Source organism: Gambusia affinis, linkage group LG11 (assembly GCF_019740435.1).
Source record: "Gambusia affinis linkage group LG11, SWU_Gaff_1.0, whole genome shotgun sequence".
Classification (NCBI taxonomy): Eukaryota; Metazoa; Chordata; class Actinopteri; order Cyprinodontiformes; family Poeciliidae; genus Gambusia; species Gambusia affinis.
In genome coordinates, this window is record NC_057878.1 from 28,855,976 (window position 1) to 28,875,522 (window position 19,547).

The following is a 19,547-nucleotide window of genomic DNA, read 5'->3' on the forward strand; positions in this document are numbered from 1 at the left end:
TGGAGATAAATATTTAGTAAACGAGATTAATATTTTATAGCAAACAAAATATTTAGCTTTAAACTAAACATTCATTTTGTGAAGCTATATTTAGTTGAAGTTAAGTACTTAGCGAAATATTTGACCTAAATGTAATAAACAAAATAGTCAAGCAAATATTTAATTTCAAACGAAATGCTTATTAATCAAGATGCATATTTACATCCCTATTTCCCAAGGATTTAGCTTCATGTAGCTTAGGCTGTGAAAACATTTAGAACCAGGCAGATTTCTTTAGTTTGATTTTTATCATTTTCTATGTGAATTTGGTTGATTTTGGTTCTTAAAGTTCAGGAATTGATCGGACTTCCTGACTGCAGGTGCTGCTCTTCCTCCACCAGGTGGCAGCACCTCCCCATTCTTTTTAAACAGCGGCTATTTTTCCTGACCTTAAAGATTTAAATTTCACTCCGACCCACATTTCTCATTATCTTCAAAGCTCCAAACGCCAAATGAGCCAAGCCGTTGCTTAGTAAAAGTTTATTGGAAGTTCAGGATTACCACAGATTAAATCAGAAAAAGAGTAAACAGGTTATGAAGCGATTGCCTAATGACCGACATTCCAGAATCTCAGAGAAGCATCATGTTTCACTCTTCGATTACATAATCAGTCGGTTTGTTTCCCAGACCTCCAGGTTTAGTTTAGTCAACCTTATATAAGTGGGATCATTGGGATAAAAGTTAAACAGAGGGTGAGGCTTTCTGACCACGTCGGTTTAATTCTGTTTCTCAGAAGAACAGCCGCAGGATCTTTGGCTTGAAAAGCTCCATTTTGCTGGGATCCACCTGCTTCATGGCGTCCTGCGCCCCCAGGATGGCCTGGTGGGCCTCGTCGAACAGATCCTTCCCGATGGAGGCCTGCACTCGGTCCCGCCAGGCGCTCAGCTTCGGTCGGCCCTCGAACACGTCCAGCCCGGCGCCCAGCGGCTGGTGGACAGGAGAAGAAGAGAAACGCCACCGTGTCATCAGATAACTGAAGCTTTACGACAGGAAGGTTTCCTTCTGAGCTTTTTGTGTTTAGTTAGCTGGTAAATCTTTAGATTGTAAATCATTTTTTGTTTGCTAATTAAATATTTAGCAAGCAAGCGAAAAATGACCTCAGAGCTAACTAGCTAGCTAACATAACTTTAGCTCAGTTAAACAATTAGTTGGCAAGAAAAATATTTAACTCAGGGCAAAAACATTCACTTATTAAGCCGGATGTTTAGCTTGCTAACTCAAACATTTTGTTTGCTAACTGAATGTTTAAACTGGAGATAAATATCAGCTTATCGTTTACTAAATATTTAATAATTGAATATTTGCTTTGCTATCAGAACTTGTGGCTTCCTGTCGACGGATCCTGAAGGTTCTCATTGCTGCTTCGTTCTGCTGTTAGCCAGACAGCTAGCTGCTCGGTTTGGCTCGTCAGATGATAACAGATCTTCAGAAACCACTTTCATTCCTCGATTTTTTAATTTTAGATCTATTTAATGGATGAGAAGCAGTTTGAAGGACCTGCTTCTCACGTCTGGAGAACGTCCAGAGTCAGGATGGAGTCAACACCGACAGGAAGTCCCCTCCAGGGCCGGCCTGGACCTCCATAGGAACCAGCTCCTGGTTCTGGCCCAGTTAACCCTTTCAGCTCACCTGGATGATCTCCACGATGGCCACCAGGTCGGCCAGAGACATCTGGTCCCCCACGATGAAGGGCCGATCCTGGAGGAAGTTCTCCTCGATCAGGTTCAGCGAGGCGTTCAGGTCCTCCAGCGCTCCGTCCATCTTCTCCTTCGGGACGTCGATCCCCATGATCGTAGGAATCATAAGCTGCAGACAAACATTCACTCAGCTGATTGGGCCAAGCCCCGCCTGCAAGGAGCAGCTCCTTCAGACTAGCCAGCAGCAATTAGCAAACGTCTGCTGAGCCCATTATAGGAGCTGCTGCTCAGAGCAGCGCGGGTAAAAACATTAAAGGGTTAATAGAGGAGCCATGTTGGATGACTTCCTGAAGGCGGAGCTTCTTAAACAGACAGAGGCCCAATTTCAAGGCTTTAAGTTATGAAGTGATATTTGATATAAATATCATTTTTAAAACAACTGAAGGCAACATGTTATCTTGATTGTGTAAAGTGGATCTATGTGCCTGGCCCTTTAAGGCTTCCTGGGCTGAAGCGGTTCTGTCTGAAGCCTTTGACCCGGTTCTGGGTCTCACTCTGGTTCTCTGGTTAATAACTGATCAATAATCATTGGCCACAATCAGTTTTCTGCCTTGTTTGGCTTCAAAGAGCAAAAGTTCAGTTGATTCACTGCAGCCATAAAATAACAGAGATAAAACAAAGTGAATATTTTGACCATCTGAGACCCGAAGCTGCTAAACTTCAACCTTTAATAGATTTAATCATAACAGCCGATTTTTATCAACATGTGAATAATTATTACACAGCTTCTTTTCTTGAGGAAGAATGAGAGAAAAATTATTTAACAAAATCTGAAAAGTCAAAAATGACCAAAAGTCTCTCAGAGGGACGAAGCATCGGGTCAGAACCAGCAAACCTTCTGCTGCTAAAGGTCAACAGGGTCAAACGAAGGACGTCCTTAGGTCAGTTTTTTGGGAAATTGTTACAGCTGATATTAAGAATATTTTGGTTTTTATTCAGTTTTTTTAATTTAGTGCCAATTTTATTTATTTTTTTCTAAATCAGACTTAATTTTATTTCTGGTTTTATCGTCATGAAGCACTTGGCTAATGCTAAAGCCTTTGCTAAAACTCTAAATGTTGATTAAAACGTCTCTCTGTCCTGTGGGCGGCCCTCCAGATTCTAAACTAAACACTAAGTGTGCTTAAATATTATATTATCAATCAAATTAATGCAGTTTTATCCGTTTTCTGCCAAATTATATCAATCAGTCGCTCCAGTTTCTTTTAGAATTATCAGGGAAATTCACCAAAATCAACAAATCCCTGCACTTTTCTGAGCAAATAAAAAAAATGTGAAACTTCCTTACTTGAACTAAACAGCTGCCTCAAACCTAATTGATGTCACATTATATGACCTGTACAGCGAGTAATAAAAAGTCAAATTTACCGTTATAAATAAGTGCAAATATTTCCAAATTACTACCACAAACACTTTTTATTGCAAAAAATCACAAAAATTCAATGATATTTAAGAAATGCGTGATATTTTAACAGTTTGTGAATGGCTTTTATCAATACATTCTGGTACAACTGGCCCTTTAAGAGCAGTCATCTTCTTGATTTTGCCCAAAACGAAAATAGTCAAGTCTGTATTTTTATGCTAGTGTGTTCAGAGCTGGTGGCAATGACCCTTTTTAAAAAAAAATTATTTTATGTTATTGTCCCTGTCAGGGACCCAATAGTTTTCATTTTGCCTGAGTTCTGTCTCTGCAGTTTGCCCTGTTTTGTCTTCAGTCTCTTTTAGTGAAAACTCCTGCCTCTTTCTGTTTTTATTTTTAATTGAAAAAATTTATTATCATTCAGTGTTGCCCCTTTTAATTATTCTCATTTGTGATCTTGCTATTGGAGCATTTGCCTGCATGTCAGCTAGAACAATTTTATCTATTGTTTGCTCTTTTTTATCTTAATTTAAGAGGATTCCAGTTCTATGTTATCCTGTTGCTGCTTTTGTTATTTAACATTTGATCAGCTGACCTATTTCCCTTATAGAGCTTCATCCTGTCCTGTGGTGTGCACAGCACGCTTACAAATTATTAGTTTTACCTGGCAGTTATATTGTTTGTAGGAGACGTGTCAGCAAAAAAGCAATTAATTAGAAATCTTACATGTAGATTTTGTCAAATTCATCAAGGTGGAACACTTCTGTCTGATTCATGACAGATGACACAACCTAGAATTGGCTCTTCTGTTTTTTCTTTGTTTTTTTTTTTACACTTTTAAACAAAAATTACCGTCCTAAAATTAAACCAAATCTAAAATCCTCTAATTCAATATTTCTTTATGAATTTAATAATCATTAATCAATCAATCAAACCTAGTTTAAACTTCAGTCTAGAAAATGTTATTTATTCACAATCATCAGTTCGAAGTAACCGGTTATTTAAATCAAAGTTTCCTTTAATCTTTTATTTTATAGCAGTAGACATCTTTTTATAATCATTATTTATTAAATAATTAATAACTTCATCAGTTACTCAGTGCTTGAGTACAGTTTGTTTGTTCTCATAATCACACTAATTTTCATCAACCAAAGCAGCACAAACAGAAACATAAACATTTATCTTATTTTCAGTTAGTCACAAATTTTCAGTCTGCTTTTCTTGTTTTTCTGTGCTCAAATTATCAATTTTATTGAAGCTTCATAAAATTTCCAATATTAGTTAACATTTTTAATATGTTAATATTTATCTTTTAGTTGTCAGGATCTTGTTTTTGGTAACATGCACATGTATTTATTTTGAACTATCTCAGACATATGTTAGAATCCAGCAGTAACTGAATTTCCTGCTGCTAGAGCACTTCAACCATTTTAATAAAATGTAAATTCATTTATCGAATTAAATTCTAAATTAACTGTTCAATTTAAATGCAACAAATACTTTATGGTATATGAACACTTCAGTATCAAGTATTTTCAGCCCTTAAAACTGTTCAATTTAATTTTAAACTAGCATGTATTACCAGAATATTTCTTCTTTTCTTTTTTTTAATAAAGGAGAGAAAGTTTTACAAATCATTATTAGCTTAGACTCTGATAATTTTAAGTTGGTGAAATTTAGTAGGATAAATTTTGTTAGATCTTTTGCTGAACTTTTAGTGATTGTAGATTTTCTTCTAGTTATGCTAGTTATTCCCTCTATTTGCTCACCAACCATAAACAAAGGCCCTATACCCCATTTTAAATCAAATTTCTCCCTGTCGACCTCGTCTGCCATGCCTGGAGCCAGAATCACCTCTTCTCTCCTTCCTGCCTTTTTTTTTTTTAATTACTCACACACACGGCGGAGAGCCTCTGTGTCTCTGTTTTTATTTTTGTTTTTCCCCTTTTATTTTTGAATTCATCATGTTCCGCCAGATAAGTCATTAGTCCGTCTATTTGTTCCCCGAGAGTCACCCAAGGGCCTGTGCCCCACTTTGAGTCGTAACCCTCATCCCTGGAGTCACTCTCCATTTTTCAAATTCAGAAATCACCTTATGTTTTGTTTAGTGGACACGGCGGCACCTGCTCGTACGGCGACGAGACAACACCACAGACAAACTCAAACCCCTTTTACTGTCCGCACGGCGGCGGGACGACACACAACTGATAAAATTAAAACCTTTTTCCCCAAATTAAAGTTCACAAACGCCAACCATGGTTTCAAAACATATTACAACATTAAACAAGCAAAGAAGCAACATATGAGAGCAAAACGTCTGCAGCTCTCACACACAGCTGACACACACACGCGCTCCGCGGCGGAGCTAACAAACAAACAGAGAAGAGCACATAAAAGGATCCCCGCTTTCAGCCCTATTTTAGCCCTGGACGTTCTAGGTTCTTTCCACACAAAAGAACTCTTTTATCGTCTTCCCACACAGAAGACGTCTTTTCTTCCCACACAGAAGAAATCTCTTATTCTCATTTCACTTATACTTCGTCCCAGGAACAGATCGCGATCAACTTTAAACCTTAATTTTCTCTACTTCCTATGATGGTCAACCAAGAGCACTTTTCGTGTCTTTTAGCTGACACAGATCGGCCTACAACATTCTTTTTTGGGGCTGAGCTACTGTCCCCGGGTTCAAAATGTACGTGAAAAACCCGGCCCTTATTTCTCTGGTGCGTCCACCAAAGAACGGAGGCGGCCAACGTCTCGCTCTGTTTTCTGCCGACCAAACTGTTTTTTGTCTTTTTATTTTTATTTCAGTTTTACTCCTATGAAGATGGAAAACTTCGACCAACAAACAGAAGCACTACACACGCCAGTACGAACGCACACACACGCTGACAAAACAACTTACTCCGTTAACCCCACAGAAACTACTACGTCTGATATTTAACTTTAGGCAGCCCCACAACAGACAGTGCAAATGCGTTCAAGGAAAAAGTTTCCTTACTAGATTTTTTGGGCCCAACGCTGTTACACTGTCCGGCCGGGCCGCAGCAGCCCAAACGGCTGGCCAAATCTGCACAACTCTGCACGTGTGTCAACATGCAACCATCCTCTACGCTACCAAGTTGTTGATCTAAATATATTATCGATGAATCGGAACCATGTGATCACACGTGCAGAAAATCAGTCAAACACAAATAATCAGACTTTACTTATTTTATTCTTTTTAGCGCTAAAAAGAAAGAGACGCTTACCCTCACAGGCTAATTTGTTGTGACGTGAATACACCGGGACTAAACAGCATCTGATCAAAAACGGACGATCCATTCTTTATATCTAAGACACGCCTTATTGGTCGTCTGATGAACTACGTCAGCTAAGGAATGCCATGATATCATGGTGTCAGCTTAAGTTTCACTTCTACTGAAAGCCTTTTGTTTGAAAGTGAAACATGCAAGGTCAAGTTCCATTCCTCCAAAAGCTCTCTGTGCATAAATGAAACATACTATGTGTGAAATACAGCTGTATGTGCATGAGTACACGTGCGACCCTGGATAAGCGTCTCAACAGTTGATTAAAACGTCTCTCTGTCCTGAACTGGACCCAGTTTGGACCAGTCTGAGCGTCGGGTTTTGGGAACATACCCGCATCCAGAACATCTTGGAGCCGTGCATCCGGATGGCCGTGTGCTGCCAGGACAGAAACTCGTTGACCCGGGAGCGCAGCCGCAGGTCGGCCGGGTACCAGCGGTCCGGAGTCCGGAACTTCTCGGCCAGGTAGAGCATGATGGCGATGCTGGAGGAGAGCGGCGGCTCGTCAGGACGAACCGGACGGAACCGCCGCTTTCAGCAAAACTCACCTCTCAGCCAGGCAGAAGTCTCCGTCTCGAAGGGCTGGGACTTTTCGGATCTTGCTGATTTTCCCAAATTCATCTCCAAAATGCTCACCTGGAACCCAAACAAACATGGCTGACCAGCAGGAAACCAGGCAAGACGAGAAAGAGGAAGTTCTGCACCGATTAGCCGATACTAGATAAGAGATCGATCCGATCAACATCCACAAACATCTGGAGATGCAGCTCTGTCCAATTCCATCATCAGTTTCTGACTTATTAACTTTCAGTCTAAAACAAAACGCTGATATCGACCCAAATCCAAGTCAACAGGTTAAAGGTCGCTGCGATCGGTGCAGAATTAATCATAACCAACGATTATTTTAGTAATCGATTATTCTGATGATTAATCTGATTTATAAAATGACACATCTGGCTGATTTTTTATTGAAGCTTTTTTTAAGTACATTTAAAGCTGCAAACAAATTAAAATTCATTTTTAGATAAGAAATAAAAGATTTTTATGTCTAAAATGCAACAACAACATTATTTCAGTAAACAATCATTTGCAGCAAAGGATGCATCTGCAGTGAAAAAGACTCATCCAGTTATTAAATTGTGGATTAATTGTATAGCAAAGTGTAAGATCATTTTATTTAGATAACTCGTTTTCAGCAACAATGCGGTTCAAAGTGGGACATTTTTAAATAATATCTGAACCAAGTGAAGCTAAAACTGAAACTTTAAGAGTTCTGGGTAAAGAGAGTTTTCGGTGCTGCTTGGGAAAAAACGATCCAAGTTTTGTTTTATTGACATCAGAAGCCCGTTTGGGTTTGGAACCAGCGACCCTTCACCTCCACGGGAGACTCACCGTCCATCAGAGAAACCTTCTTGAACTCGAAGGGGATGTTGTTCTTCTTCGCAAAAATAAAAACGGAGCGACATGGCTGAGAGAAAAGGTCCAGATAAAGTTCCACCACCATCTTACCAGCGTTTCCCTGCAGAACCAAACGCTGAGCGGCTGCAGCTGCCAACGATCCTCCCCTCAGAGGACCCGACCTCCTAACAGCAAGAAAAAACACAAAACACCGGAAGTTCGGCCCAAAACTCCCACATTCCGGAACAGAACCTCCGAACCCATTTACCAGACCGCCGGAACATGGGAAACTACGACACCTGCTGTCTGAAAATATTACTGCAGCTCAAATTCCATACTTAGTTCTAAAACTGCGGTACCAGAACAGCTGGCGGTACCAGAACAGCTGGCGGTACCAGAACAGCTGGCGGTACCGGGACTTAGTTATACTAAATAGATTATTTCTTTCTTTAGTCACAACATGCTCTGTGTTGGTTCAGAGATTTTAAAAACTGCTGATATGATCTAGTTTGTCTTCAAACCAAATCTTAGGATCATTTAAATTGCACAAAGTGGTCTACTGGACGGAACCAGGACAGACGGACGGAACCGGGACAGACTCAATCAATATTATTATTTATGGCAATAACTTCTGGTAAAAGTTATCGTCCAGAAAAATCAGTTTTGTTGACGGGTAGACCTGCGATGAGGTTTTACTGGACCATAAATTGTCCCAGGAATCTTCAAATGTTCACATTTAGCCCTGGAACTGAGACATTTTCCATATCCAAGATCAATAAAACAGAAACGACAAATAAAATGAATCCTGAAGTCTGTAAGCTAACTGTTGACAGCAGCTCAGCATCCTGGGACGATTTCAGCCGGTTCACATCGGAGGTCTGAGTCCGACACGGTGTCTGCTGGGGGAATCCTGGAGACACCGTGGTAATCTACTGCATCACTGGACTAAACTACATTTTTCTGTTATTGAATATTTGAGTATTTGTCACTTTTTAATTTTACTCTGCGGTTTAAGAGGCGTGTCGGTATTTTCTGGGTCGTTATTTCCATGATGAAATATTTAACGATTCAGGCATAAAACGGAAAAATCTGCTTCCAGTCCAAAATGTTTCAGTGGCTGATGTTCTCCACTCAACCAAAGCAAAGCAGAAAAACACACTGAGGAAAACATCATGGAGGCTCTGACCTGAGAAACGTGACCAACGGTCCAGACCGACATCCTGAAAAATCATTTCATGTTTTTGATCCTGATGGTTGGAAGAAAAACTATCAGTAATTTTTACATTTCTACACCAGCACAGCATGTTGTGAGTAAAATGCTGCTACTGGAGGACTAGAACGTTTTGAGCATTTTAAACTTATCAAAGTCATTTTGTCTTGAAGGTAAAAATAACTTTTGAGTTTTTGTATTTCATTTCAAAATCAGTAAAACTTTCCGATCTGCACTTTTACTTTTACTGGAGTATTTTTGAAACATTATTTCTACTTCAGTAGAGAATGTGAACATTTGCAGTGATGAGAGATGATTGTTGTTCAACATCCTGTCTTTATTTCATCTACAGGAAAAGTAATCGATCCCAGAGCCGATTCAGACGAACCGGGTCGACCAAACTGTCTTCAGCTCTGGTTCCTCCAGCAGAACCGAACCAACCCGGTTTCTACTTCTGGAATTAACAGCTTCACTTTAAACAGTGACGTGAACAGTACAAATCTCCGGCTGGGATTCTGGAATGGGCAGAGGTTAAAGGTCGTCGGCTGCTGGTTCTTCACAGGAAGCTCATCACGGTTCCTTTCTTCCCCACCTGGTGAGGCTGCAGCTCCAGGAACTGGATCACAATCCTGCAAACATCACATCAAACCACCTCATCACTTCCTGTCCCGCCAGCCAAACAGGAAGCTGTCAGCAGAAACAAAGATGGCGGCTCCGTCGATGCTTCAGCATCTTTACTTTACTTCTATTATTACCTCATTCATTATTGATTTAAATTCATAACAGCTTCATTTTGAATAGGAAGCAGGAACTAAAGGGACAAAGTGACGTATTCTCTGTTAATGTCGACTGGATGCAGCGTTTATAGAAACGTCCAGCAGGGGGCGCTCACCTGTCTTCAGCCAGGCTCAGTTCTTTGGTCAGGAAGCCGAAGATCTTGGCGCTATGCTCCTTGTTCTTCTCGGCGCTGTCCGTCACAGAGATGGCCGACACCGACACCAGGACACACGGAGCGCAGGAGCCGCTTTGGCCAGAGCGGGCTGAAGGTGGAGTTTTTACAACCCCCCCCCACCCCCCACCTTCGGAGGGGGGGCGCAGCAGGCATTGTGCTCCTTGGAGGGGGGCTCACCCTTTCATACTTTGAAAACCCCTGCTCTAAGGAACTATGCTAACATAATAATTAATGTCAGCTAATCCACAAACACTTGAGATCATCTCTAAAATGCTTAGAACTGCCTGTTTGTACCATAAAACTCAGTAAAGCTCACAGTAGAAACTGAGCTCTACTGCAGAAGCTAACATCCCTGGTCTTCTTTATTTCTGCTCAGTTTCAGCCAATCAACAAAAAGGACAAAGAATGGTTCTCCTGGATTAGTAATGTAGCTAATAGCATACGTCAAGCAGCAAAGCGGATACATATCTCAGCTTCACAAGCTGCATTTTCTTTTTAATATTTAAGATATATTATAAGAACAAAATGAACAAAAATACCAAGAATAATTTGATGTTAACGCAGAAAAATCTGTGACATTTCACTGTAAATAATAACTGGATAATAACAGGGGCCCCGCATCTAATTCTGCTCCAGGTCCCATAAAACATTGGGTCGGCCCTGCTGACAACTCCTCTGGTTCTGGTCGCCAGATAACCTGGAGACGCTCAGATCTGTTACACCGGTTTTAAATGAAAACCCGAACAGCAGCAGCAGCAGCCTCCGGTGCTACCGGAGTTTTACTGGTTTCACTGGGTCCGTTCTGATCCTGCAGGGGTTAAACTGGTGGAACTGGGTCGGAGGTACTCACGTCCTCCGGTTTCCCCAGCGCCGCCGCGGTGACGGAGCAGAACCGCTTCAGGAAATCCTCGGAGAAGCTGCTGGCAGGCAGGCTGCTGTCCAGGACGACGAAGGGCATCTTTACTGGCGGGACTGGGAGCTGTGGTTAGACACAACACACGAGAGGTCAATGACAGACTTTGGAGGCAGGAGAATACGTCTTCCGGTTGTCACTTTCAAAATAAAGCACAAAAATAAACAGTGTGGTTTTCAACGACGTTTCCCGAAATAACTTTAGTAAAATCTGTCAGGGATTTTACTCCAACCTGGTTCTCCTCTTTCTGTTTTAACTCCACATTTATTCGTTACTCGCGACTTAAAAAGGGGGCGTTTTGTGCGTCGTGTGACGTAATTTCCGCGCAGCAAACCTACCAAAAAATACTGAAATTAAAAATTTTTGAGGATATAACTGCCTAGCACAATTTTTATTTTAAAATATTTAAAGTAATGAAAACATACCATAATAAGAGAATTAAAAACTAAAATAAACTGACTGGTTATTCTAAAAGTCACGCTTTCTATTAAAGCGCGTTTCCGCCATGACAGAAAAATAAAAGCCCAACAGGAAGTGAAAGAAATGAATAACTAGTCCTAATTTTGATTTATAAAGTTTTGTTTATGGAAGTCACGCTGTTTCTCTGCGGAAACTTGCCAAAATTTCACATGAGTGAAAATTGAAATTATTGCTGAATCTCATAATTATAACTTTGCATCTCAAAGTTACGAATTCTGTGAACTTCGAAGTGATGACTTTATATCTTATCATATCTGATTACTAAAAGTCAAAATTATAACTTCTTGTTGGGTTTTTAAGCTTCTTTTATGGACTTCCATACTTTTTTGGTTGTATTTTGGATTATTTTTCTTCAGAATTATGAATTATGTCTCCAAATGAAACAAGTCACCAAATGTGAAAAAGTTTTAACGGTGTGAAAACCTTTGCTCCATGTTGAAGCTGTAGGATCTCGTAGATACAATCCTTCATATAATTTTTAATGTTTATTTCATGTATTATTTTAATATTTATGTATTTATTTCAGACGCGTTCTCATGTGATATAAAACACGCCACATGATGGCGCTGTCTCTTCAACAGAAACAATAAGGATTTTAGCCAATGAGGAGGATTATTTTTAAATTATCAATATTTTTTTGTAGCACAATATAGTTTTATCTGAAGATTTTTAGGGAAAACAAACTAAATTTTGAACTAATAAAACTATTTTTCTGTTACTAAATTAGAGCCGCAGTTGCTCCACGATCAGCAGCTGCAGGACAATATTTTGTGACTTTAAGAGGAAAAACTGAGACATTAAAGTTTTTTATCCTGTTTGTTTGAAAGTTGTTTCACATGCTTTGGTTTTTCAATCTGATTCATCTGATAAAAAATCCTTCCACTCCGTTTGAATCCATCGTTTCTTCTCCAGCCAATCATGGTTTCTGTTGCCACGTAACAGGCTAAAGTTGGAGTATAAAAAGCTGCGCGCTAATAAACTATGACTCCCGTCAGCGCGGCTCATTTTTCTCACGCAGCTCCGAGGCGCATCACGTCGCAGCGGATCTTTTCCTTCTTGCTCACCTGAAGCCGCGCAGCAGAGACATGCACCTGTCCCGGACTGCGCTGTGCCTCAGCCTGCTGGCTGTTCTGGGTCCCGCTGTTCTGAGCGAGCCGGACCCGCAGCCGGCCGCCGCCACCAGCCCCACGGACACGGAGCAGTGCCTCACCTGCGAGGTGCGGCAGCACATCAAGACCATGCGCATCAACGCCATCAAGTTGCAGATTCTGAGCAAACTGCGCATGAAGGAGGCGCCCAACATCAGCCGGGACGCGGTGCAGCTGCTGCTGCCCAAAGCGCCGCCGCTGCAGCAGCTGCTGGACCAGTACGACGTGCTGGGAGACGACAGCCGGGATCCGGTACCGGAGGAGGACGACGAGCACGCGACCACCGAGACTCTGATGATTATGGCCACTGAGCGTAAGTCTGCCTCGAGCTCCACTTTCTGCTCCATTGACGCGTCTTCTGTGCGTAAAGCAACATTTTACACTCAGAACTGAAATCAAGGAGCTTTTTGCCGCCGCATGGAGATTCTAGATGTTGACTGTGAAGATATAAAAGAAGAAGAATCCAGAAGACTTTTTGTTTTATGTGTTTCTTACAGAACAATTTATCGGTTTCTAGACTATTTTTGTGCGTAAAATCAGATTTTACGCGCAAAACGGCTTTTATTTTGGCATCTCATTGAGTTCTTGGGTGTTGATGGTGATAAAGCTGCTTTTCACTGGAGCTTATCAAGACAACAAACAACTTTTTTTCAGCGTCTTTTGTGCGCAAAATTAGGTTTTATCCCAAACAGAAGCGCAAAGAAAAGGCTTTATTTTGGCATCATTCTCAGTTTTAGATTTTAAGATGAATATTGAAGCATCATTAAGATTCTGAAGGTTGTGCATCAGAAGGGTTATGGCAGAGTTTTATAGTGGCTAAATGAAGCTTTACGATGAGAAGCACAAACTGAGACATCATGTTTTCAGTGATTGTGGTGAATTAACAGGAATTCCCAGATTCTACACGGTATTTCTGTTGGTGTTTGCAGGACAAAGTTTCTGATTATATTGATTTCTGTGAATGAAATGAAGTTTGACGGACATAAAAACTCAATAAAAACATAAATGTTGACATTATTGGAAGTATTTGGGTGATTCTGATGAATTAAGCATCATCAAGATTACAAATTGTTTTTATTGCACATGTTGGTAAAATGAAGTTTTGCGCATCACAGACATCAGAAAAGCTTTTATTTTATCTTCAAAGCAAATTACATTCACTTATTTATTCTGTTGTAAAACGTTTGAACAATTAAACGAGGTAAAGAGACAGAGAGGAGAAGAAGCGGATGATGGGATTCAGGTTCCGGATCCGTAAAGTTTCAGAATCCGAACCTCAGATGAAGCGCAGCTCCAAACAAACAACCTTCTTCTCTTTCCTTTTGACATGAAGCCAAAAGCTGCAACTCCGAGCGGTTCTGGTTCTGTTCGCAGCCTGCAGGGTCAGCTGGACCCGAAGCGAACAGGAGAATCTAAAAATCATCCGAACTCCGTCTGGTTCCATGTTCTACCTGTAAATATTTACCCTCCCTGCGTCATGTCCTGCTCTGTGTTCCTGCAGCCGACCCGGCGGTCCAGGAGGACGGGGAACCGACGTGCTGCTTCTTCTCCTTCACGCAGAAGCTGCAGGCCACGCGGATCGTGCGCGCGCAGCTGTGGGTGCACATACGCCCCTCGGCCGAGGCGACCACCGTGTTCCTGCAGATCTCCCGCCTCATGCCGGCCACGGACGGCGGCAGGAGGAACGTCCGGATCCGCTCCCTGAAGATCGACGTGAACGCCGGGGTGAGCTCGTGGCAGAGCATCGACGTGAAGCAGGTGGTGGCGGTGTGGCTGCGGCAGCCGGAGACCAACCGGGGCATCGAGATCAAGGCCTTCGACTCGCGGGGGAACGACCTGGCGGTGACCGCGGTGCAGGCCGGGGAGGACGGGCTGGTGAGTCCGCGGCGCGGCGCGGCGCTTCAGCCACAAATATCATTCATATTCTCCTGCAGTTCGAGTTTCATGAAAACTTTTCCCGTCATCCTTCGGGACTCACAGAAACTTTGACTCCTACTAAACTGACTGAGTTAGAAAAAGAGAAAAAAAAAAATTCAAACCAGGAATTAATTTATTAAGGAAACAAAAACGAACCAAATCAACCTGGTTCTGTGTGGAACATTTATCCTGCAGAGCAGCAGCTGCTGATCAAAAGTATTTAACATCCTTATTTTTGTGAATTTATGCCTGTCACGAAATGTTCTGTGTCTGTCAGTCAAAGTGTGTGTTTGGACATCCAATCAGAGTATTTACTGGATGAAAAGCAGCCAATCACAGCCGAGGAGAAATCCACCAGGAAGTGACAGAAACAAAACTAAAATCCAGGATTTGAAAAAAAACTAATTAAAACACGAAAAAATGACATCATAGAAATGTTTAATTTGTTCATTTCTGATTCCCAGTCGACTGTGGGTGACCTTTGACCCCCTCTGCTGAGTAAATTGAGCCTCATTGGAACAACAACTGGATTTCAGTTTGGGCTTTGACTAGGCCGCTCGGACTTGGTGGACAGCGTTGGATCGTAGTTCTGGTCTTGGAGGCCATTTTTCTCTCTTCTTTACCTTTGAACCATGACCTCTGACCTTTACTGAGGCAGGGAGGCCTGCAGAGCTCCTGATGTTGTTCTGGTCCAATCAGAACCTCGGAGGCGGATCTGTTCCGGGTTCTGTCATCGATCAATAAGGAGAATAATCAGGTTTTCTCATGGAGGAAGGTCGGTTTGGAGTCTTCATCAATAAAACCATCAGTGATCAATCAGCAGAAATATGTAGGGGAGGGGCAAAGTTCAAACTTCGTACTGTAAAAAAACACAAGTTAAAGATTTCTGAGGATAAAATTGAGTTTCTTTGGTTTTGTTTCCGTCATGCTGCGGCTCCACAGAACCCAGAACCGTTGGTTCTGATCAGGAAAATGAGTTTAACGTTTTCTCCCATCATCACTGAGGGGGTCAGTAGAAAAGCCCACCAGTCTGTCGGATGAGTTTTCTGCTTTAGATTCTTGTGTCGGGTCAGAGGTCATCTTAAAGAAACCGGTTCCTGAACGTTTCTGCAGCCGTGTGAACAGCATGAGGGTCAAAGTCGTGTTTTTGTTTCTGTCTGAGGAACAGAGTGATGCTGTGGGCTCTCCGTCCCAGAAGCAGAGAAATCTCCTTAGCAACAAGTGACAAAGCAAAATCTCACTCAAAATCACCAAGTTCATTTCTGTTCCCCTCGATTAAAGAAGCAAATCTATTTTATTGTTGATACTTTTCTTCATATCTGCTTATAAATTAATTTAAAATTCAATATTTTAACTCAATAAAGTAGAAACAAAAATATTTTAGGGTTTCAGATTAAAAAAACGTTTTTCTGATTCAGAAGTTTTGGATCAACTTTAAAAAATGTTTACAGCAAAAATCTGTATTATATTAAATTCAAAGCAAAAACAGAAGATGTGAATAGTAACTAAAATACTTTGTGTTGTAGGAAATATTTTTAATTAAGAAGAAGCAAATTTGAAAATGTAGAAATTATAAAAATGATCAGGGGCCACCCAGACTCATTCTAAGGGCCACAGATGGCCCCCGAGCCGCAGTTTGGACACCTGTACTATAAAACGCTCAGAGTTAAATTAGAAATCAGCTAAAATCCAAAAGAGGAAAACTTTCAAAATAAACTCCAGGTAAATAAGTAAAAGATTATTTCTTCTGGTCAGTAGGAGGTTGACCTTTTGACCTTTGCAGGTGTAAACAAAGTTGGTTAGTAACTTGTTACATTTACTTGAGTTCCTTTTATGGAAAAAATTAACTTTTAGGAGTATTTTTACAAGGTTGTACTTTCTACTCTTAAACCCAAAACCTCAGCAGACAAACTTTTCCAGACAGACTGAAAACATTTATTGTTATTTTTTGGTACTTTCTTCTTCTTAACTTCATATTTTGATCCGTCTGATGATGCAGTTTTTAGTGATTGATCATTTGATCAGTTCCTCCGTACTGCAGTTGACTTTCTATCCAGCCTGATTTCTCTCCGCTGGCGGTGAAGTTTCTGCTGCCGTTCAGCCGCAGCAGGCGGTCAAACAGGAAGTAATCAGGCTGGACTCCAGGCTCACCTGGACCAATCACATCGAGCCGCTTCACATTCCTCACAGCATTCTGTGTGACTCTGCAAATCAGAGTAATTGCCTGCACACACACACACGCACACACACACACACACACACACCCTGGGCGATCGATGACAAGCAGCTCCAGCGCTGCCTCCGGCCTCTGCAGCAGCTAACCAACCGTCTGATGATTTAATTTCTCTGAAAGTTTCATCATGTTTCCGTGACATGTTTGAAGACTCGCTGCCAGGAGCAAATTAGAGGCTGAGCGCTGACTCCGCTCCATCGGGGTCAAAACTGACCCCAGATAATTTGGGTTAGTTAGCCGGTCATCAGAGGAAAACATGGAGGTTTGCTTTTTAAAGTCGTCTTTTCACCAATTCATTCATTCATAAATGTCATAAATGTTCAAACTAGATATTTAATTGACAAGTTAAATATTTAGATCCAAACTAAATAATAAAGTAGATCTAAACTATATAGTTAGTTAGCTCTGAGCTAGCTAAATATTTATTTACCTCTGAGTTAGCTCAATATTTAGCCAGCTCAGACCTAAATATTTAACCAGCGTGCAAATTCACGTGCTAAAATGTATTTGACTATCAAAATAAAAGCTGTGTTTAGTTTGAAGCTAAATATTTAGCTTGCTAGCTAAGTGTTTAGCTAGCGAGTAGTTAGCTGTTCTAATCCTTCTGGTCGTGTTCTGTCGTTTCAGCAACCGTTCATGGAGGTGAAGGTGTCTGAGGGCCCCCGGCGGGCCCGGAGACACTCGGGTCTGGACTGCAATGAGAACTCCCTGGAGACCCGCTGCTGCCGATACCCGCTCACCGTGGACTTCGAGGACTTCGGCTGGGACTGGATTATCGCCCCAAAGCGCTACAAGGCCAACTACTGCTCCGGGGAGTGCGAGTACATGCACCTGGAGAAGTACCCTCACACCCACCTGGTGAACCAGGCCAATCCCCGGGGGTCCGCGGGCCCCTGCTGCACCGCCTCCAAGATGTCCCCCATCAACATGCTCTACTTCAACCACATGGAACAGATCATCTACGGTAAGATCCCGTCCATGGTGGTGGACCGCTGCGGCTGCGCCTGAGTCCGGGGCGCCGCGCCTCAACCTTTCAGACTCCAGACCGATCCGACGCTTTCCTGCAGCCGCCTGAGGCCACAAGCAGGGCGGCGCTTTCACCACCAGCATTCTGTAGCTTTCTTTCTTCCAGTGAAACTTTAGCCGTCCCGGCTCGAAGCCAGATGGGCGCGAGAACAGAACAACGCCTGATGGACCGTGAAGTGAATGTAGACGGAAATGATCCAAGTTAAACCAAAAACATTTATTTCCCCCCAAAGTTCCTGTCTCTCTTTTCTGTATAAGGACTAAAGTTGGTCAATTATTAACAGCAATAATTTGGGTTAATTAGCCTGACAGAGAAAAACATGGAGTTTAATTTTTCAGTCCCATTTTTTCAATGCTACTCATGAATGTCAGTTTCAAACTAAGCATTTAGTTTGAATTTTACTATTTAGTTAATCTAAATTTAGCTCCACAGGTAGTCAGTGAGCAAGATAACTACTTAGCTCCAAACTAAATCTATAGCTCTGAGCTAGCTTAATATTCAGTTAGATTTGAGCTACATACATTTTAGCTAGCTGAATAGCTAGCTGTTTAGCTTGCTAACTAAATATTTAGTTAGAAACTTTTAACATTTATATATGAATGAATAACATGGTTAAATGTGAGTTTATAAAATGAACCCTCATGTTGTTCTCAGATTATTGCTGTTAATTTTTTTATTTAACTTTAAAAGCCCAGACAGACTAACACTCGTTTCTTCGCTTTGCTACGTTTGAGAACCAGTTTAATCGTCTCTGATGTTTGGAGACCCATTGGAGTCACATTTCACCCCAACTGAGCCGCTAACAATAAAACATCCACAGAATGAACAAACCAGAACCAACAGCCTGGTTAGCAGCTTTCCCCCATTAGTCATGTCAATATTTAGCTAACCTGTCCCCAACATGGCGGTTTGACTGGAGCAGAACCAGTTTTGGGTCAACCCAGCGGCGCGGTCCTGAAGGCGCAGTGAACCCGAGATGTGAGTGACCCAGTTTGCACTATGGCACACCAAGAGGACGAGTTGGTGGCTACAAAAAGAGTTGTAAAAACTGATTTTGATATGTTTGATAATTTGTATTGTGTGCAGTTGTTTCCGCTGATGGTGAGTGTATAAAAACCACAATGTAGCAAATAAAACATGTTATACAGAAACTCTCATTATGTACTTGTTTCAACAAATAAAGTCTGTAGCTTGTTTGTTGACTTCTGGTTCTTCTTCAGTGGCTTCTTTCACTTTTTGCACCTAAAATAATTTTGTAATTTTCTTTGAATTTGCAGTAAAATTCTAATAAATCCAAAAATAACCTAAATATTGTTTTAAATGTGTTTTGAATGAAAACGTGTTGGAAATAACTCACTCAAACATGAATGAGGTAAAATCACTGTTTGTTCATCTGTGTGTGTATTTTAAACAAATATGTCTTTTTTTAAACAATCAAAATCTGAGAAGTGCGGTGTGCCTTTATATTTGGCTCAGAACTTCCTCTGGGTTTTATCTCCACCTGCTCTCAACAACTTTTCACATTTTTGCGTTTTATTTTTACAGAATAAACTCATTTCTTATTTTCCTCCCACTGCAACACTTTGTGTTGATCCGTCATAAAATCTCAATAAAATATGAAGTTTGTGTTTGGAACTGTGACCCAGTAAGTAAATGAATACGTCATGATCTTCGACAAGCTGTGGATGAATTCAGATACAAACAGCTGAGCTGGAAACAAGTTTCATATAAATCAGCTGATTTTGTGAAATATTATTACTTTAATGTAAAATTGTCCCACAAACTAACTTTAGTTTTAACAGCTTTAATAATTCATCTCACTTTTAAATCTTTTTCTCCCTCATTTCTCCTTAAAGCTGATAAAT

General features: G+C 41.2%; 3 protein-coding genes across 3 annotated transcripts; 1 reads left to right on the forward strand and 2 right to left on the reverse strand.

Moving 5' to 3' along the window:
* Nucleotides 1–504: 504 nt before the first annotated feature.
* Nucleotides 505–8,081, reverse strand: gstt1b (glutathione S-transferase theta 1b). The gene is made up of 5 exons (XM_044132079.1): nt 7,797–8,081; nt 6,953–7,040; nt 6,738–6,888; nt 1,669–1,845; nt 505–966 (listed from the first exon to the last, which is right to left on the reverse strand). Exons 1-5 carry the CDS (start codon nt 7,906–7,908, stop codon nt 769–771), a joined length of 726 nt encoding a protein of 241 aa, XP_043988014.1. The 5' UTR covers nt 7,909–8,081; the 3' UTR covers nt 505–768.
* A 1,247-nt stretch (nt 8,082–9,328) lies between these two features.
* Nucleotides 9,329–11,082, reverse strand: ddt (D-dopachrome tautomerase). The gene is given in 4 exon segments (XM_044132082.1): nt 9,329–9,641; nt 9,905–10,036; nt 10,259–10,275; nt 10,788–11,082. Coding segments are annotated over 4 exon segments (357 nt in total). The 5' UTR covers nt 10,923–11,082; the 3' UTR covers nt 9,329–9,568.
* Nucleotides 11,083–12,242: 1,160 nt separating this feature from the next.
* Nucleotides 12,243–18,878, forward strand: mstnb (myostatin b). The gene is made up of 3 exons (XM_044132078.1): nt 12,243–12,818; nt 14,007–14,380; nt 17,283–18,878. The coding sequence occupies exons 1-3, from the start codon at nt 12,443–12,445 to the stop codon at nt 17,661–17,663; spliced, it is 1,131 nt and encodes a 376-aa protein (XP_043988013.1). The 5' UTR covers nt 12,243–12,442; the 3' UTR covers nt 17,664–18,878.
* Nucleotides 18,879–19,547: the final 669 nt, after the last annotated feature.